Source organism: Mastigoproctus giganteus, chromosome 4 (assembly GCF_048544385.1).
Source record: "Mastigoproctus giganteus isolate SK-2022 chromosome 4, ASM4854438v1, whole genome shotgun sequence".
NCBI classification, from domain to species: domain Eukaryota; kingdom Metazoa; phylum Arthropoda; class Arachnida; order Uropygi; family Thelyphonidae; genus Mastigoproctus; species Mastigoproctus giganteus.
In genome coordinates, this window is record NC_143578.1 from 80,155,560 (window position 1) to 80,177,747 (window position 22,188).

The 22,188-nt window shown below is 39.4% G+C and overlaps 1 protein-coding gene across 2 annotated transcripts in view; it reads right to left on the bottom strand.

The window, feature by feature from the left end:
* Window positions 1-14,399, bottom strand: part of MED20 (Mediator complex subunit 20) — a 62,417-nt gene extending 48,018 nt beyond the window's left edge. Inside the window, exon 1 of one of the 2 annotated variants that reach the window (XM_090371636.1) lies at window positions 14,179-14,399. Coding sequence is in view for 1 of the 2 variants with exons in the window: in XM_090371635.1 (XP_090227761.1) it covers window positions 13,898-13,911 (14 nt within the window). In the remaining variant the exon portion in view is untranslated. Of the gene's footprint in view, window positions 1-13,897; window positions 13,955-14,178 lie in introns of those variants that run through there. The other variant, XM_090371635.1, reaches the window with a different exon arrangement.
* Window positions 14,400-22,188: the final 7,789 nt, after the last annotated feature.

The window sequence follows — 22,188 nt, forward strand, 5'->3', positions numbered from 1 at the left end:
AAGTTCTTTATAAGGAAAATGTCATTGATGAAGAAGAGGAAGATGAAGTAGATCAAGAGACTTATGAATGTGATGTTCATGAAAACAGCAAAGAAGATAATATTCAGTCATTGGCACTTAAAGACGATTATTTTGGTTTGATAAAGAAACTGCAGAAAGTTTGCAAAACGTTCAGAAATTCCCCTTTAAAGAATGAAATTCTCCAAGGATTTGTGAAATCAGAACATGGAAATGAGCTACAATTAATCGATGTCAGAACTCATTGAAACAGTTTACTTGAAATCCTGCAACAGGATCTAGGGTAGTTGAGATGGGCTGAGAGGTGGCAAACGAAGTTTAACATTGACAAATGTAAAGTGCTGCATATGGGTAGCAGTAACTATATAGTAATGTACCAACTGTGTGGTACTACACTCAGGGCAGAAGAGAATGAAAAAAACCTGGGGGTAATTGTGCAGTCAGATATGAGTTTTTCTAAGCAGTGCAGACAGGCTGCAAGAGTAGGTCTTGTCAGTGATATACTGGAATTCTGCTAGCAGGGATAAGGAGGATTGGACTGAATTTCGATTTTATTGGCACAAAAGCAACTAATGCTATGGTGCAACATGACTTAAAAGGATGAGGAGGTGATTATCCCCTTAGATAAGGTAATGGTGAAACCACACTTTGAGTACTTCATACAGGTCTGCAGGCCACATTTTAGGAAGGATGTAGTTTCTGGAATGGCACAGAGAAGGGCAATGAGATTGGTGAATGAAACAAAGGGTCATTGTGCTGCAAGAAAAGCTTAAGTTCTGCAAATTGCAGCATCTGGAGACTAGGCACCTTGATCTGATTGAGGTGTAAAAAGCCTTTTATGGTTTCAGCAAACTCAATGTTGATGGCATTCTTCCTCTTGCTCAGATTACTCACCTGAGGGGACATAAATTCAAATTGAGGGAAGACAATTGTAGAAGAGATTAGCATTAACATTAGTAGAGACATATGATTCAAGAAAGAAAGCTTATACAGCATCAGCCAAAAAAAAAAAAAAAAAAACCCTTCCCATTTCACACATCCATTCGCTCCAAAAGTTTGTCCAATTCTTCCTTGAATTTATTTAAACTGTCAACTTCCAAAACCACAGATGGAAGTCTGTTCCAGCAATCTACTACCTGCTGGCTAAATTCAAAATTTCTGCACATCTGTTCGACAACTGTCTTTCTTCAATTTGATAGTTATGCGCTCTTGGGTTTGTAATCTGAGCAAGAGAAAGAATCCCATCAGCATTAAGCCTGCTCAATCCATTCATGGCATTATACACCTCAATCAGACCACCTTGCAGATACCTACTCTCCAGACGCAATTTGCAGAACTTAAGCCTTTCTTCATAAGAACACCCCTCTGTTCCCCTCTCCAGTCTTATTGCCCTTCTATATACTCGTTCTAGCAACTCTACATCCTTCCTAAAATGAGGCTTCCAGACCTGTACGCAGTACTCAAGGTGTGGCCTGGCCAATGCCTTATACAAGGGGATGATCACCTCCTTATCCCCGCTAGCAAAAATTCCTGTATGTAATTGACAAGACCCCATTACCTGCTCGGGCAGCCTGTCTGTACTATCAGAAAATTTCATATCTGACTGCACAATTACCCCAATGTCTCTTTCATTCTCCACTACAGTGAGTGTAACACCACATGGCCATTTCTCTGGGGTTACTGCTACTGATATGCAGATCTTTGCATTTGTCAATGTTAAACTTCAGTTGGCATTTCTGAGTGTATCTGCCCAATTCTTCTAGATCCTGTTGCAGTAGCATACTGTCATTACTGTTATTAACAACCCTGCCAACTTTTGTATCATCTGCAAACTTCAACACTAAGTTGAGATACCTTCATCTATATCAGTGATAAATATACAAAACAACAATGGGCCCAACACCGAACTCTGGGAAACACCACTAATAACATTAGTCCACGAAGAGCAGTGTCAATTGATTACCACTCTATCTTCTCCCACTCAACCATGCCTTTATCCATAACAGCAGCTTGCCCTTAATGCAATACTGCTCCAATTTGTACAGTACAGTAGTCTTCCGTGTGCAACAGTGTAAAAAGCTTTCCTGAAATCCAAGAATATGATATCAAAATTATTTTTTGCATCCGGTTCCTTTGTGACCATATCATAGTATCCAATCAAACTGGTCAGACAAGACTTCCCCTTAACAAACCCATGCTGTGTCTGAATTATTACTACAGTCTTGTCTAGATGATCCTGTAATACTTCTTTAACCAGTGACTCCATTATTTTTCCTGGAACAGAAGTCAAACTAACAGGCCCATAATTACTCGTGTCACCCTTTGATCCCTCTTTGTGAATTGCAGATACAATTGCAAATCTCCAGTCTGTGAAGACTTCCCCTGAGTCCAAGGATGCTGTCATAATTATGGCTAAGGGTTTGCTTATCTCCTCTGCTGCCTCCTTTAGTATAGCTAAAGGAAGCAGCAAAGGAAGTAAGTAAACCCTTAGCTGTATATGTGGAGAAATTTGCCTTTGGCCAGTTGGTGGCTAATTGTTGGAACAAATTTCCATCTTTCATAGTGGAGGTTGACAACTTAAGTTCACGGCAGAACTAGACAAACATTTAGAATGAATGGATGGGTGAAATTGGAAGGGATTTTTTTGGATGATGCAGTTTCTTGCATTATATTCCTCTACTAATGCTAATGTTGAGACTGATGGCTCCCTCGATTGGGACTCCTAGATCGGGGACCCTGGTGCAGCACATCCAATGCATCTCCATTTGCACAGCCCTGGAGTAGCATTCCTAACAAAACTGCAGACTTTTTTGACATTGGTCAATTCTTGATCTAACTATAATAATTACATAGCATCCTTCACAAATATTATAACTATGAAATGATTCACAATGAAAATGAGAGGGTTTCCCCCCCATCTAAATTCCCACATATCAAATGTGCAAAAATAATAGCCACTAACAGCTGGTTTATTAACTTTTGTGCAATATCTTCACAAATTTCTCAATAGTATCATCATAAATAGCATTACGATAATATCTTTCTCTCTTAAAATCAATTCATCTAGAATATTTTGATATGTATAAATTCTTTTCAAAAATCATTTAAAAACTATATTATTTGGCTAATTGATACTACTGCTTACCAAGGCAAGTCCTTCGAATAGTCACTTTTCTCAACTCTTGAGGTAGATGGCTTAAGGTGACTGATCAGCAGTTTGAAAGGTGACTGATCAGCAGTTTTATCTTAATTTTTGTTTGTTTTTTTTTTTGGCCACAATATATGATGCTGTTTTCATTGTTAATCAAACTGGAATGTTTTTCTGCATAAAATGTTTTTTTCACTAACAGAAAAGATAATACCACCAACATTTGTAGTAAAATCTTTTTCTGTGTTTGGCAATCCATATTTACACAATTAGCAAATTGGAGCAGCAGATTTAATATTTGGCATTTTGAATGAAAGCTCCACCTGCCTTGTAAATTTTTATAGAAAAATTGAACTGCTAAATTACAAATTCAAAGAATGTAGCTTCATCCAAGGTGGCATGAAAATTAAAGTACAGTTAGCATGTTTTCTGACACTAATATAATTGTAGTATGTAATAATTGTATATGTGATTTTGATGTTTTTGAGATTGAAATAATGTTTCTGTGTTCGCTGTCTAAAAAAACTGATCTTAAATTGAAAAAATATGCAGTAATATTCATGTTATATGCAAGAAATTTTTTTTTTTTCAGTATGCCATAATGCTACAAAATTTTGTGGATTTGTATTTTAACTTTTCGGGAACTCCTAGGCATACATAGTCTACCTATGCATACCCACATCACTAATTACACACTGGATTTAACCATATCATTGTTACAGTACTCTTTTTTTGGAAGAGGGGTAACTCAGTTTCCTGCACTGCTTTGTTGTTACATGAAACCAAAAACTAAGGCATCCTGAATCAAGAAGTGGTACATAATATTAGACTGTGTTAACAAGCTCGTTGCCTTTTATATTTGTGAGGGTCCTGTGAGGGTCCTGTGTGTGCCTTGGGGCACTTCTCTGGGGTGCTGGAGCAAGTAAGAACTACTTTTTAATAAATGAACTTCATCTCTGAAGAGTCATGCCAGCATCTCTTTATAGCGTTCTAACACCTACAGATGCATTTTAAACAAGATTTAGAATTGGCATCACTTGAATAGAATTCTATTTCAGTATAGCATTAGCAGAGGCATATGATGCAAGAAAGCAAGCTTAAGCAGCATCAGCCAAAAAAAAAAAAAAAAAAAAAAAAACACGTCCACTTCACCCCTCTGTTCGTTCGAAATACCTGAACAGCTGTGCCTTAAATTTATTTAGGCTATCAACTTCCACAACAAGGGATGGAAGTCTGTTCCACCAACCAACTACCAGCTGCCTAAAGGCAAATTTCCGAACATCTATCCTACATCTGTCTTTCTTCAATTTGAATTTATGCCCTCTCAGGTGATTATTCTGAGCATGGGGAAGAATCCCATCAGCACCAAGCATGCTCAAACCATTCAGGGCTTTATACACCTCTATCAGATCACCTCGCCGTTGCCTAGTCGCCATACACTGTAATTTGCAAAACTTAAGCCTTTCTTCGTAAGAGCAACCCTTTGTTTCATTCACTAATCTTGTTGTGCTTCTCTGTACCCGTTCCAGCAGCTCTACATCCTTCTTGAAATGAGCTCCAGCCCTGTATACAACACTCAAGGTGTGGCCTAACCATTGCCTTATACAAGAGAATAATCACCTCCTTATCCCTGCTAGAAAAATTCCTGTATATCATTGACAAGACCCCCATGAGCTTCTCTTGCAGCCCATCTGCACTGCTCAGAGAACTTCATATCTGCCTGCACAATTACACCCAGGTCCTTTTCATTTTCTACCACTGTCACTGTCAGTGTGGTACCACAAAGTTGATATGTTGCTCTGGGGTGCTGGAGCAAGTAGGAACTACTTTTTAGTAAATGAACTTCATCTCTGAAGAGTCATGCCAGCATCTGTTGTTTGTAGCGTTCTAACGCCTACAGATGCATTTTAAACAAGATTCAGAATTTTCATCACTTGAATAGAATTCTATTTCAGTATAAGATGACGCAGAACTGATTCAATATTATCAGCTTTAGTGTACTGTTCTTCCCTGTTTCTTTTCATTCCTTATGTCCCAGGCTGTAGAACCATTATAGGAAAACACTTTTTTACAGAAAATTATATCAGTAGAGACACATGCTAAAGATGATTTGTCCACATTTGGAATATTATGTTCAAGTACAGACACCTCGTCTGAAAAGAGATGTTGGGCTTCTTGAAAGGGTCCGAAGATGGGCAATTCACACGGTAAGATCAGCAGATAGACAACCATACAGGGAAAGACTTCAATTATGTGGGCTACAGAACTTGGCGACCAGGCACCTCAGTGGGACCCTGATTGAGGTTTATAAGGCTCTGAGAGGGGTTAGTAAAACAAATGAAGGTCAAATTTTCACTGTTATAAAGAATTCCAGCACTAGGGAGCATAAATTCAAAAGACAGGGGAAGAGGTTTAGACTAGAATGTAGAAAATTTTCTTTTAGCCAGCAAGTCATTGATTGTTGGAACAGGCTGAGGCCAACAGTTTGAATAACTTTCAAGGGTCAACTGGATAGTTACCTACATGAGGAGGGGAAGCAAATAATTTGTATTTTCTTATCTACTCAGGGTTTGTTTGTTTTTTAGCCTGTAGCTTCCTTGCATCATATGCCTATTACTATAACTGCAACACAAGCAAAGTAAAAATACTAAACTGAAAAAAATAACTTCACATAAGCAAAGAAAAAAATAACTTCCATAAGCAAAGAACATATGAAAAACTGTGAACCAAGTTTACAGCTTTTATAGCACTCTCTAGACAGTGCAACTGACACTAAGCAAAATCTCAGCCATGATACAATAGCTCATAATTCAATCTGTGTGCTGACATTACTCAGTTCATGTGCCTTTCCTTTTACAGCAGGTTTAGTTTATTAATACTCATTTGAATATTGCTTTTCCTGCAGTAGGGTTTGGTTTATTAAGTAATGACCTCCACACTCTTGGTATCATATGAACCTCATTATCACCTATCCCACTGTTCTCTGTTGTTCGGTTTTATTATTAGCTACATGGTACAAGGAAGCCTGAGGCTTATGCTGCACCAGCCAAAAAAAAAAAAAAAATTCCCTGAGTTACCCAGAGAGAAGTAGAAGGGAATCACCAAGAAAGAGAAGAATGATGATATCCAGCTCGGGACCCTATGTGTGCCAAGCCCATATTCACCATATGTGAGTCCCTGGGGTTAAAGATGTAAGTCCAGTTGCGAGTCCTTGGGTCAGTGATGTTTAAGCGCATCACTGACCCAAACCAAACTGCTATTGAGAATCATGTGCAAGTTGTGTATCCATTGGCCACCCTGCATGTTGCACAAGCAAAACTCAGAATAACTCAATGGGGAAACTTTACTCCCTATGCCTGAGACTAGCTAACTACAACCTTAATTAGACAAGGCTTTAGAAGTTTCTGCAGCCATCAATGGGAAAGGAACCCAGACCTCTTCAACAAGGGCCCACATCTGGTGAGTATGGGCTTAGCATACTCAGAGTACTGAGCTGGATATCATCATTCTTCTCTTTCTTGATGGTTCCTCTCTCTCTCTCTCTCCATCCCCCAGGGTAACAGAATTTTTTTTTTTTTTTTGGCTGGCGCAGCATAAGCCTCAGGTTTCCTTGCACCATATGGCTAACAATAATAAAAATGAGCGATAAACTACTATACTGTTGTGGAAGAGGACTACACCCTTTCTTCCATTCTCTCATTAAAATTTGAACATAACAAAGTTCAAAAAAACATTCAAAGTTCAAAATAGTTCTAACATCAGCACATTGCTTCTGATATAGTGACCACCCAGTTCCACAGATATCTTCATCCAAATCCACTTTCTTTAAATAAACAAATAGTAATAATGAATTATTACTATTTGTTTATTCCATTAATCATATGCACATCGACTTTTATTAAAATCTAAGAGGAAATAATGCATACATTATAAAAATGTTGAGTGAATATTATGTTATGAGGTAGTAGTGAAGAGAAAGCAATTATTTTTATATCATCATCAGCCATTTTCAATCCACTGCAGGATGAAGGCCTCTCCAGCAACTTTTCAGTTCCTTCTGTTTTGAGAACTGGCCATCTATTTACTACCCAAAAACTCATGAATTTCATCTATCCATCTCCGCCTTTGTCTTCCAGGTTTTCTTCTAGCTCCTCTTGGGTACCATTCTGTTATTTTCTTAGTCCATCTGTGATCATGTCTTCGAGCTATGTGTCCTGCCCAAGACCATTTTATTCTTTAGTTTTGATAAGAATGTCCTTTGCTTGAGTTTTCTGCCTAATCCTTATCTAACAGTCTGATTCCCAATATAATTCGTTCCATTCTTCGCTGTGTAGTTCTCAGCTTCTCTTCCATTCTTTTGGTGTGCCCACGTTTCACTTCGATAAGTCATGGTGGGGAGTATACATTGGTTCAATATTTTACATTTCAGACAAACTGGGATATTGCTCTTCAGTATGTGACTATATTTCCTGAATGCTATCCATCCAAAATTTATTCTTCTCTTGACTTCCAGCCATTTATCATTATTACAGCTAATAACTTGTCCCAGATAAGTATATGACTCCACCTTTTCAATTACTGCTCCTTCAATCATTATTTCCCTTTCTGTGGCATACTTGTTTATCATTACTTTTGTTTTAGCCATATTCATCTTTAGTCCAAAATCCTTACTAACTCTGCATAACTGATTAAGATTTTCCTCTAATTCTTTGGGATCATGGCTTATGACCACAATGTCATCTGCAAATCGTAAATGGTTTAGGTACTCTCCATTCACATTGACTCCTTTCTGTGACCAGTCTAATCTTCTGAAAGCTTCCTCAAGGGCAGCAGTAAACAGCTTCGGAGATATTGTGTCTCCTTGTCGAACTCCTTTCTCGATTTTAAATTTGCTACTGTCTTTGTCTAGTCTAATAAAGGAGGTAGCACTCTCATAAATTTTCTTCAAAATCATAATATATGGGGTATCTATGCTTTGTCTTTCCAGTGCCCGAAACATTGCCTTTGCTGTATGGAGTCAAATGCCTTTTCATAATCCCCAAATGCCAGGCATAATGGTGTTTTATATTCATTTGCTTTCTCCATTAGCTGTGATATTATGTGAAGGTGATCCATAGTTGAGAATACTGTCATAAAGCCAGCTTGCTCTTTCGGTTGATTCTCATCAAGTATTCTTTCTAATCTGTTAGTAATGACCCTTGTGAAAAACTTTTAGATGTGGGATAACAAGCTAATTGGTCTATAATTTCCAATTTCTGATTTATCTCCTTTCTTATGCAGCAAAACTATGATTGCATTATTCCACTGCTTAGGCGTCACACCTTTTCTAATGCACTTTGTGAAGAGCCTTGCCAGTTTTTGTGTTATGTCTCTTCCTCCCAATTTTAACAACTCTACAGTAACTTCATCTTCCCCTGGGGCTTTCTGATTCTTCATTTTCTTCAATGCATGTTCTACCTCATCAGGAAGAATATCGGGTATGTTGTATGTGTTGCTACTTTGCAATCCATCTTCCCCACTGCTGGTATCATTCCCTCGCTCCTTGTATAATTCTCTATAGTAGTCTTCTGCTATTTGAATTATGCCTTCTCTGCTGTTTATAAGTACGCCATCGCTATTCTTCAGTTTCAGTATCGTTTGTCTTTCTGTATTACTGCTCATGGCTGCTGATTTAAATCCTTTGTTTTCCCTTAATGCTTGTTCTACTTTTCTTGTGTTAAATCTTCTTATGTCCTCTCTGAGTCTCTTTCTAATGTCTTTGCATAACTCAGTATACTCAATTTTCTCCCTGTCAGTGTTTTTCTTGCTCTTCATCTGTCATCTTCAGTTCATCTTGACAAGTGTTTCTTGACTAATTTTTTCTTCTTTGGATTTCTGTTTCCCTATAGGTTTCTTAAGCTTTATCACTTTCAGAAAGTTGTAATATTCCTTGTCGATATCTTGGTCCTGAGCAGTCTGCAGAAGCTCAAACTTGTTCTTAAGTTCCAGAATCTACTGCATTTTCTCCTCTTCTGTTATCTCAAAGACCTTTGTATTATTTACTCGAGTCAGTTTTTTTCCTTTCCTTTCCTACATCTATATCAAGTGTACATCTTACCATTCTGTGATCACTTCCAGCATTTACCTTATTCAGGACGGTAAAATCATTCACAATATATCTTCTTCATTTCTTCAACCTCTTCATCATCATGGCTCGATGTTGATGCATAAATCATTATAATCTTTAGCTTTTACCTCTTAGAAATCTTGAGTATTAGTCTTGACACCCTTGGTGATGTACTTTTGAATTCCAAAATGTTGTTTTTAAAATCTTTATGGACCAGAAACACAACTCCACCTTCACTCCTTTCACTGTTTCCATTGATGTACAGCAGATTTCCACTTGATAAACTTATAAGTGATTCATTTCTTCTTCTTGTTTCAGCCAAACCGATGATATTGCAATTCACATTTTCTAATTTCTTTTCCAACTCTAATATCCTGTCTTCACCGATGAGTGATAGTACGTTATAACAGGCCAAGTTCAGTTTCCGTGCATGCCAGCCTGGTCGTACCTAGAGATTCTTAGCACCCTCTGCATCCACTCTGATCCTCTTGCTGCCGTAAGAGGCGAAGTGAAAACTGTTGGGGACTGAGGGCCATTTGTATTGTTGTGCTGTCATATGCTGGAGGGTTTGGTCTTTTCCTCTTCACGCTGACCAGGCGTCTTGAAGAGAACCACTCTACACGTTCGTTGCCACCTAAGTGACGTAACAGGGCTTACCATCGAGAAGGTGTGCATGAGTGGATTTTAGGGAGGCAGGCCAACCGAACTTCTCCTAAATCTTCTGTAATAGAGAGACAATGGATCCATCGGTGTTTAAGCTGAGTGTCTGATAACAAACAGGATACCTGTCCCCCCCAAACCCCTATTTTTATATATTATTAGTTAATTAGTAATTAATTGTTTAATGCTTATCCCAATGCTTATGTGACATAAGCATTGGGAGATTAAAATAGAGAGGAGTGTGCTATAGGCCTAATGACTCTGATGAGTATAATAAGAAACTGTACAGGGAAATAGAGTGGGTCAGTAAATCAGAGAGTCTTATAATGGGGGATTTTAATTTCCCAGATATTGACTGGAATTTGGGGGCTGGTCATTCACACACTGGCAAAGCTTTTGTGGACTTATTGGATGATTGTTTTTCTACATCAGCATGTTCGGGAGGCAACTAGAGGGAGTAATACTCTTGATTTGATTATCAGCAGTGATTCTTCATGCATTAAGAATCTGCAGATAAATGAACCACTAGGTGGCAGTGATCACAGTGTGCTGAAGTGGGATTTACTCAAAGAGGTAACTACCATTAGGGGTAAAGGGAACGGTTATTGCTTTCGTAAAGGCGACTACAATGGACTGAGACAGTATTTAAATTCTATACAGTGGGACCAACTGATGATGTTACCAACAGCAAATTCAAAATAGGAAGCATTCAAAGAATTATCTTGGAATGCTACTAGGCTTTACATACCAACTAAGAAATATTGTTCAAGGTTTAGGCCTAAATGGATGTCAGATGAACTAATGAGACATATGGCAGAGAAGAAAAATGAAATGCATGGGATACATACAAATTAACACGTGACACAGAAGCCTATGATAGATACAAGTTGATCTGTAACCAAGTTACAAAGGAGGTTAGGCAGGCGAAGGCAGAGTACAAGAAATCTTTGGCAAGGGATGCAAAGAAAAACAGCAAAGAGTTCTTTACTTATGTAAACTCTAGAAGGAAGGGGATGAATCAGATTGGTCCACTTGATATCGATGGGTCAACTGTTGATGATCCTGCTTAGGTAGCTAACAAACTAAATGAATATTTTGCATCGACATTCACACATGAGGAGTTATTCAGCAAGCGGAATGCCAGAGGGTATTCAACTCTGGCAGTAAGCTAGATAATCTTGTAATAACTGAGAGTAAAGTGGAGGAGAAATTGTTGAAGATAAACACAAGAAAGGCACCTGGGGTGGATGGGATCTATCCAGTTATATTAAAGGAGGCAGCAAAGGAAGCAAGAAAACCTTTAGCCATAATTATGAGAGCTTCCTTGGACTCAGGGGAGGTACCTACAGACTGGAGATGTGCAAATGTGACCCCAATTCACAAAGGAGGATCAAAGGCTGACACAAGTAATTATAGACCTGTGAGTTTAACTTCTGTTGCAGGAAAATTAAGGGAGACACTGGTTAAAGAAGCACTGCAAGATCATCTAGACAAGACTTCAGTTATAGCTCGGACACATCATGGTTTTGTTAAGGGGAAGTCTTGCCTGACCAATTTGATTGGATACGATGATGCAGTCACAAAAGAACTGGATGCAAGGAATAACTTTGATATTATATACTTGGATCTTAGAAAGGCTTTTGATACTGTTGCACATGGAAGACTGCTGCACAAATTGGAGCAGTGTGGCATTGGAGGCAAGTTGCTGCTACGGATAAAGGGGTGGTTGAGGGGGAGAAGACAGAGAGTGGTAATCAATGGACACTACTCATTGTGGACTAATGTTATTAGTGGAGTCCCTCAGGGTTCAGTGTTGGGTCCATTATTGTTTTCTGTATTTATAAATGATATTGATGATGGTATATCAAACTTAATGTCCAAGTTTGCAGACGATACGAAGGTTGGCAGGGTTGTCATGGACACTACTGACACTATGCTGCTGCAACAGGATCTGAAAAGGTTGAGCAGATGGGCTGAGAGGTGGCAAATGAAGTTTAACATTGACAAATGTAAAGTACTACATATGGGAAACAGCAACCCCAGAGCAACGTATCAACTCTGTGGTACTACACTGACAGTGGTAGAGAATGAAAGGGACCTGGGGATGGTTGTGCAGGCAGATATGAAGTTCTCTGAGCAGTGCAGATGGGATGCAAGAGTAGCTCATGGTGTTTTATCAATGATATATAGGAATTTTTCTAGCAGGGATAAAGAGATGATTATTCCCTTGTATAAGGCAATGGTCAGGCCACACCTTGAGTTCTGTATACAGGTCTGAAGGCCTTATTTCAAGAAGGATGTAGAGTTGCTGGAACGAGTACAGAGAAGGGCAACAAGATTAGTGAATGGAACAAAGGGTTGTTCTTACGAAGAAAGGCTTAAATTTTGCAAATTATAGTGTCTGGAGACTAGGCACTTGCAAGGTGATCTGACTGAGGTGTATAAAGCCTTGAATGGTTGAAGCATGCTCAATGCTGATGGGATTCTTCCTCTTGCTCAGAATAGTCACCTGAGAGGGCATAATTTCAAATTGAGGAAAGACAGGTGTAGGATAGACGTGCAGAAATTTACCTTTAGCCATAGGGTAGTCGGTTGGTGGAACAGACTTCCGTCCCTTGTCGTGGAAGTTGATAGCCTAAATAAGTTTAAGGCTGAGCTGGACAGGAATTTCAAACAAACAGAGGGTGAAGTGGTTTTTTTTTTTTTTTTTTTTTTTCGGCTGATGCTGCATAAGCATTCTTTCTTGCATCAAATGCCTCTACTAATGCTAATTGGTAATAAGCGAAATTATTTACTTTTCATTTCCATTAATCGCAGAAAATTCAAATGCTCAATTAGACTAAAAAACATCAATGTATCTGAAATTTAAGAGTGCATATATTATGTGACATGTTTGGATTACTGATATGTTAAACTTATTTTTACATGTGCTTATCATATAATTAATTTGCATATGTGTGTAAAGTTACTACTCTTTCCTACTACTATTGTTTAAAAATTGGGTTTTGTTATTTTCCAAATTGAGTTTTTCCATTACTTTAAGTAACTGCTGATCCCAATTTTAATACTTCTTAACGCATATGATTTGGATGGAATATTTGCAATTAATGAGAATATCTGCAATTAATGATGCACTTAATGACTCCCTTCAAAGTTTCCCAGGCTCCCCTGTAATTAAATTACAATGTCCATTAACAGTAATACTTTAATAATTAATATTAATAATGTAATATTTAAACGGAATACTTTTTAGATAAAAATGACAAATCATCATAGTTTACTGGATGTAAGTTATGATCAGTCATTTTTACTGAAAGTTCACTCGTACAGTAACATCGGTAATTTAGTAGTTATACTAATTGCTTCTTTTAATAATTTAATGTTACAGTGTTTTAACAATAAAATGCTTTTTTTAAGGATAAAATGGCAGCATAATTGTTATCAGGGTTTACCATTTCTTCAGCTCACCTATTTACAATAAACTAGGCAGATAGGTTGAAAAATGGCAACTCGGATTTAAAAATGATACAATGCAAGTGTTTACTGCATTTGGGTAGTAGCAATCTCAAAATATATTGACTTTGGTACCAAACTCAAGTGCTACCCAAATAGCAGCACTTGCCTAAAAAGGATATTCAAAGAAATATGGGGGGGTGGGGGTGGGTACATTGCTGCGTTTAAAACTAAGTATCTTCTGCTCTGTACTTGCTAATATGATAGCTTTATCATAGATGAATGAGTGAGTAAACGTCTACTTAAAATAGTTGTAAAAAATTCTATTCTTTTACAAAAAAAAAAAAACACCTTTCTAAACTGAAAACATACTTTTAGGTGTTGCTTGAGTTGTTTTGAATATCACGGAAGCTATGTTTATTTTTGCAAACAAATGACAAACTATTTAGCTGTTTTTATACGTACAGTTCACACAAAACTATAGCGGTAAAAAACACCGTCCATTTACTTACCTTACGACTCCCATTTCCTCACTACTGTTGCTCTCTGACACAAAAAGCTAATTAAAAAAAAATCAATTTTAATAAAAACGCCTGTTCAGCTGAGTTATGACGAAGTTTCTCATAATTACAATGATACAGCAAAAGGTTGTCAGAGGACATCCAAATAGATTTTTCAGTAGTTCAGCATTTTAATTTATGGCACAGAGTAGTAACATATACGTACAAGCACTCTCCATCGAGGGAAGATCTCTATATATATGCCGAGTGATCACTCTTTTACGACCACCTACCTAATACCGTGTTGGGCCACCGTCCGCACAGATAACAGTCGCTATTCGCCTAGACATCGATTCCACTCTATCCACCCAATAGACGTCTGAAGAAGTCCATATGGAACTGCAGTCAGATGGACTGCAGATCCATAAGAATTTGCCGTCATCCGTTCCATAGTATCGGAATGGATGACAGTTGCATGTTCCATATGCCTCACTTCCCGTTCCACCGTTCCAAAATGTCCAGGTGTTCAAATGGATTGAGGTCAGGCGAATTTGGAGGTCAATTAAGATGGGTGATACCTTCACTGCATTATTATTATTATTATTATTAGCCATATGGTACAAGGAAGCCTGAGGCTAATGCTGCAAAAGCCAAAAAAAAAAAAAAAAAATTCCGATTTACCAAGAAAGAGAAGAATTATGATATCCAGCTCAGGACCCTGGGTTTGGCAAGCCCATACTCACCAGATGTGAGCCCCTGGGGTTAAACCATTCCTCGAGCTACTTGCATTCAATGCGGGCCAGTTGACATGGCGCATTATCGTCTTGGAAGATACGTTTCCCTCCGGGAAAAATGCAACATGGCAGGGTGCACATGGTCTTTGAAGAGTGCCGGCAGACCTCACCATTGTTTTTGCGGTAGCACAGTGGTATCATCACCGTCCTTCCCCACACCAGGTGGAAAAGTCCCGGGTTTGAATCCCGTCGATTACGCGAGGAACTTTTATGGACTTTTTTCACTCCGTGTCTGAGTTAGTCGGTCTCATGCGTAGACAGCAATGTCCCCCCCCCCCCAGCAAAGCGGGCAAATCGACCAGAGAACGCACGCAATTTACAAAGATAATATACATGGGTAGTTGAAGTGACTTTCTAAGTACCCCAGAGGCAAACTGGCCATAAGACTTACGAGGGAAACCACAGTGGGCTGGAGACCGATGCGATTTTGGCCATAAGTACTAATATGAGGCTGCTACAAGTTTACCCCGGTAAGAATTTTTGACCCAGTTCGTCTCTGGGTGACCCTAATATAATAGTTTAGTTTAAGAGCTCATCAGTAGTCTGTGCGCATAGCGCAGTCTTATCGTCATCGTCCTCCCCATCAGGGTAGAAAAAGCCCAGTTTCGAATCCCGTCGAAGAAGCGATTAACTTTTATGCTTCCACTCCATGGCTGAGTTATTCGGTCTCAGGCGTAGATAGCAATGTCCTTCCCCCTTCCGAAATTCGGATTGCTGGAACAGACTTCCATTTTTGTGGTGAAGTTGATAGCTTAAATAAATTGAAGGCTGAACTAGACAACATTTTGAGTGACCGGATGGATTTTTTTTTTTTTTTTTGGTTGATGCTGTATACCCTTGCTTTCTTGCATAATATGCCTCAACTAATGCTATCGACGAAAGAACACACGCGATTTACAGACACAATACATATGGGCAGATGAAGTGACCTTCTAGGTGACCTTAATGTAATAGCCTTCTAGGTGACTTTAATGTAATAGTTTTTTAGACCTCGTCAGCGAAAGATTGGTTTATGCGCATCAGGGGTTCCACTTCTTGCCAGGAAAACAAGCTCAATGTTGAGCAACGACCGTCCACCTGCCTGGTTAGTGGGCACTATGCACATTTCAAATTAAATTATTATATTAGGGCCACTCATTATTTCTAATATATACCCATATATGTATTTTGTCTGTAAATTGCGTGTGTTGCCTGGTCGATTTGCCTGTTTGCTGGACGAAAAAATCCCAGTTTCTGGGGGAAAAACCTTGCTATCTACACCTGAGACCCAATAACTCAGCCACGGAATGAAAAAGCCCTTTAAAGTTCCTTGCGTCATCGAGGGGATTCGAACCCAGGCCTTTTCCACCCGGTGTGAGGAGGACGGTGACGATACCACTGTGCTATTCGCGCAGGTTTTGTTTGCACCCCCCCCCCCACCACCCACAAAGCGTCCGTCGGGATGTTAAAACAGATATTTGGACTCATACGACCAATACACTCGTTTCCAGTCCTCCAGTGTCGGAAAAGCGTGTTGTTAACACCACAGCATTCGTCGAACACTAGATCTGTGATTTATATTTATATTTTGCAATTATAAAATCTTCTTTTTCTTCAAGTTCTCTGTCCTCAAGCAGGTTCAGGCTCGGTTGGCACCATGCTTCTCTGTCTTGTGCTATACTTTTAATTCCTCCATAATTTCCTCTTATCATCCAATCCATCATCCCAATTATCCTTCTCCCAACAGTTCTCTTCCCATATATACCTCTCTAACCCTTTCCTGTACATGTTTTCTCTTCTCAATACATGTCCTATAAAGCTATTTTCTCTCTTTCTTAATTCTTTACTAACGTTCTCTCTCTTCTACTTTCCTCAAAATCTCATTACTCACTCTATCCACCCATTTCACCCTTTCCATTCTCTTCCACACCCACATCTAGAAAGCTTCTAGGCGTCTAATCTCCTCTTTCCCAGTGTCTATGTTTCAGAGCCATAAGTATGTGTCATTATGCTTCCCAGGTACCTGTATCTGTCCTGTTCCAATATTATTACATCTAATGTTTCGTTGATTCTTCTTCGTGTTCTCTTTGAAATTGACATTACCTTGGGTTTACTGCTGTTAATCTTCATATTTTACTCCTTTATTGTGCTGTTCAAGATGTCCACGAGCTCGGTAATAGATATCTTCAATATCTAGTTATCTGCAAATCTTATTGTCTTTATCTATTCTCCCCCTCATACTTTTTACCTCATTTCAGCTCCTCTTTGAATTCTTTCATCAGTGCTTCTGTGCATGAATCAAATAGTATGGAGGACATGGAACATCCTTCCCTGATTTCCCATACCACGGAATGTTTTTATGGGAAATCACGGAATGTTTTCAAGAAAACAGAACAGAGGACGCATTCCAAAAAATTCCCGATTCGGCTAATAATATGGCTACTATTGTTGGCATTGCCAACGATAGAAGCCATATTACATATAATGCTTCCAATGAGAGACACAGTGAATTGATACCACCGAACTTGAAAACCCCGGACTTAAAATTGCATCATGAAAAGAACAACACCTTCCGGATGGATCAATACCCTCAGGACCCACTGAAATTGACATATACTACCAAAAATTACTGACTTGAAACAATGAGAATGAAATCAAACTGTTCGCTGACGACCTTACCTTTGTTGACCAGGAGCCAACACAGCCACTGAAGATGCACCATGGTTGTCCATGAGAAATGGAAACTTAGACCTTCAACTCCTAACTGTGACTTAGTCCTATTACAGGCAACTAAACTGGACCTGACCTCTCGAGATAATGGCCATTAATAATGCAAGGAAAACCAAAGAAACACCCAGAGGAGGTAAAATAACACTAATAACGCTAAATGGCAGCCTCCTGAATGTACTTCTTGTCTGGAATAATGGATCCATTACCTGACAGTGACTGTTGACATTGGCGAACTGAACGGGGCGCTCTAGCCCAGTTCACTTTTAATCCACCTCCTTGCTCCTCTCTTTTCTCCAAGTGGGTCTTGTCTCCACTGACCAGTTCGGGGAGTCTGTGCGCGTAGCACAGTAGTAGCGTTCTCCCCACACCGGGTAGAAAAGGCCCGGGTTCGAATCCCGTCGATGACGTGAGGTACTTTAGTGGGCTTTTTTCACTCCGTGGCTGAGTTAGTCAGTCTCAGACGTAGTTAGCAAAGTTTTTCCCCCAGAAACTGGGGTTTTGTTTTCGTCCAGCAAAAGAGGCAAATCGACCAGAGGACAGACGCAATTTAGAGTCATAATACATATATGGGCATTGTAAGAGATTGCGGTTGGCTCTAATACAATAATTTGAATTTGAATTTTACCAGTTTGGGGTTGTCTTCCCTATCATTCCGATGTTTCTATCTGTCTTCCCTATCATTCCGATGTTTCTATCTGTCCCCCTCATTCAGACTCTACCCCTATTCTAACTTGTCACATTTTTTATTTATTTCACTTTATTTATTTATTTATTTTAGGCCCTTACCACTGAATCTTTGGAAATTAGGTGACAAGGCTTGTCAGAGTACTTAAGCGATCCCTCTACTGCTTGACCTCCCTCCAAGGGGGATCCCACTAGGAGCCCAACGGCTAAATGGTCAGAAAAACAACATAACACGACAGTACACAACGCTAACACACATACATTGCATTTTTTAAACCTCTGGTCTTCACAAAGTTCTGTGATACACAATCAGAGTACACAACGCGCAGATAAGGAAACGCTTGGGGCCGTTAGACATAGAACACTTTTACACCCCCCCCCCCCACCCCGCTACGCCTCTGCAAACTATGAATTTAAAAAAAATTACTATTGCAACGGTCTACGATTTGCATATATTTATTAATAAATAATTTAAATAATACAATGAATATAACAAAACAAAAATATCAAAGAAAAAGAAACTTTCAGATATTCGTTTATATCGAATCTATATAAACTGCAAAGAGAGTACATATAACTACAAAGAAATTAGAAAACCATATAGTTTATGTTTATATATCTAGCATAAAATCATAGAAACAAATTATTGCGAAATATAGTACTTTTAACATTATAACATACACCAAATGATCACTGAATTATGACCACCCCCATGAAAACTGAATGCGAACCGTACGAGAGTGCGCAGTTAGTCGACCTAAGTAGCACAGATAAGATGTCGGTGTTCAGTAGATAGAAAAATTCCGAGCGTAATGGGTAAAAGAAAGGATTTGTATGTATGTTCCCAGTTTATGGCGGCCCCTAGGCATATGCCTATCTCCACCTATTGTCTCTGTGAGGAAATAATCCCTGTTCAATGGGCCTGACATAGTATTAACACACACTACAATACTGCAGTATGTGTTATCCATGTCAGGCCGTTTTGCCACCAGGGAGCAGCTGTCCCTGGACCTCCTGGACAGCCAATTCCCGGTGCACGTTCGACGTCATGTAAAGCCGGGCCTGTTCCAATAGTCTGTGCTATTGCACAAAGTCCCGCATCCACCGGCGGGTGTGCCATACCAGTGGATGCCAGCAAAACCCACACTCAGGGTGCCCAATCCTGAGTACCAGAAAAAAAAAAAAAAAAAAAAGAGTTAATATCAAAAATAACTAAAAAAAAAAAAAATAATAATAATAATAATAATAAAAATAATAAATTAATTAAGTTAAAAAAAAACCCAAACTATGGGTACAAAAAAAAAAAAAAATAAATAAATACAATAACCCCAAACTATGGGTACGAAAAAAAAAAAAAAAGAGTGAGATATTACTGAGTGGCTTTCAGCAATTGTCGTCTTTTTCTAAAGACACTAAGACAAAATTGTTGAAAAACATTAAATCTATCTCTATCTGAGACAAGCAAGTGTAATTCATTAACATTACTTATTAAAACTGTTTGAAACAACAAAGATCTTTTTTCAGTATAAGGTGTCAGTGTTCAGTAGACAGTAAAATTCCGAGCGTGATGGGTAAAAGAAAGGATTTGTATGTATATATGTATGTTCCCTGTTTATGGTGGCCCCTAGGCATATGCCTATTGTCTCTGTGAGGAAATAATCCCTGTTCAATGGGCCTGACATAGTATTAACACACACTACCATACTGCAGTATTGTAGTGTGTGTAAAGAAAGGATTTATCGGACTTTGATGAAGGATAGATTGTGGGTGCTCGACGAGCTGGTGCCTCGTTTCCCAAACGACTGGTGGGGTGTTCGAGATCCGCCATTGTTAAAGCGTACCATGACTGGCGTCAAAATGGTCAAACAATGACCCGACGGCAAAACTGCAAAGGTCAGCGATAGGTGGAAGTTAGAGGTGAGCGTCGGGTCCGACGATTCGTACAGGTGAACAGGCACAGCACTGTTGAAGAGTTGACTACCCAATACAACATGGACCAACCCGGAATAATATCTAGCATGACCATGTGTCTCATGCTCGCACGCATGGGCTACACCAGCAGATGACCCCCTACGTCATCCTCTCCTAACCAAGGTTCATCAGTGTAAAAGACTCGCCTGGTGAAAAGAGCATGCAACTTGGACGTTAGAAGATTGGAAGAAGGTGTGCGGGTAGGATGAGTCACGTTATTTACTCCGCACCGTGGATGGTCGTGTACGGATTTGGCGTCAACAACGTGAGGCTCTTGATTCATCATGCATGGTAGAAAAAGTGCAGGCCGGTGGTGGCAGTTGTATGGTGTGGGGCATGTTTCACTGGCATGAACTTGGAACCCTGGTGCATGTGGAAAAACGTATCAGTGGTCTCCGCTATCGTCAACTGCTTGCTGACTGTGTACACCCCGCTATGTTAAACTTTTTCCTGAATGGCGATGGTGTCTTCCAATATGACAATGCGTCGAGCCATCGGGCACTTGATGGGCAGAAATTTTTTGAGGAACATAGTTCTGACTTCCAGCATATCGATTGGCCTCCGAAATCCCTCGATATCAATCCCATAGAGCACTTGTGGGACACTATGGAAAGGAATATTAGGCTGTGTGTAATGCAGGTGATTGGTATACCAATCACCTCCATGCCTGCATTACACACAGCTTTGGTTGGCCATGCCTCCCGAACGCTTCCGACATCTTGTTGAGCCAATGCCACGTCGTATAGGTGCTGTACTGAGGGCAAAAGGAGGACCTCCCACAGGTTATAAAATATATAACTGGTGTATAAATCCTGGATTTATAATTTTTTTCACCCCTCACAAAATCGCAAAAATTTCTGGAATCATAAGTAGCACATACCAAGATAACGCAGTATTTCTTTTAATAAAATTTTTATTTTTATTTTGAACACAAGTTGACCAGAAGCTATTATCCATGTCTGGAATACCCCTTAATCTTTTGACTGGCTATAGAAAGCAGTTGGGCCGACTGGGCTAGCCGGGTAGGTAAAGTACTTGCCTGACAACCTTAAGGTTGCGGGTTCGAATCCCGCCTCGGGTTTGGATCAGAGTAGTGCAAAAATTTTCGGTACATGGGATAGGTGGCTGCATACGTCTTAAAGGGATTATCGTTTCACTTACATTGTGGATAATCCCTTTACCCCTTAATTTGCGCTTTCTAATTGCTTAAATCGCCGAAAGGACAGAGGTGGAAACAAAGCATACAAAGTTAAGTCTCTCTCTCGTAATCCACCGTTCTATGGAAATTTTCTTCATTCTATAGAAACTTTTAAATGTAATTACCAAAAGGAATTCAAAAAATTCTCTAAAAATTAGTTCGTTAAACACAGGTCTGACTGTAATTAAATCAAAAATAAGCAATCTTAAAATATATTACTGGTGGGATGCGCCCTTAAAATGCTGCACCTGGGGCTAGTGCCCGATTGCCCTACCCCTAGTTCTGGCTCTGGTCAGGCTAAACCTTTGAGTACTGTGTACATGTTTGGAGGCCCCATTTTAGGAAGGATGTAGAGTTGCTAGAACGAGAACAGAGAAGAGCAACAAGATTGGTGAGGGGGAACAAAGGGACGCACTTAACAGGAATGGCTTAAGTTCTGCCAATTCCAGCGTCTGGAGACTAGGCACATCAAGTTGATCTGATTGATGTATATAAGGCCTTGAATGGTTTGAGCAAGTTCAATGCTGATGGTATTCTTCTTCTTGCTCAGATTACGAACCTGAGGGGGCATAAGTTCAAATTGAGGAAAGATAGTTGTAGAATAGATGTCCGGAAATTTGCCTTCAGCAAGCGGGTGGTTGATTGCTGGAACAAACTTCCATCTGTCGTTGTGGAAGTTGACAGCTTAAATAAATTTAAAGCTGAACTAGCCAAACTTTTATAGTGAATGGTTGGATGAAATGGGAAGCGTTTTTTTTTTTTTCTCTCTTGGGCTGATGCGATATAAGCTTGCTTTCTTGCATCATATGCTTATGCTACTGTGTTGCCAGGGAAACCGATCTTTCACCTCACCACCAGCCCCTTTCTTTCTAATATACAGGGTGTTTCAGTTAAACGTTTCAGAACTTCTAAGAGGGGTAGGGTACATCCTGACAACTCGAAATCAT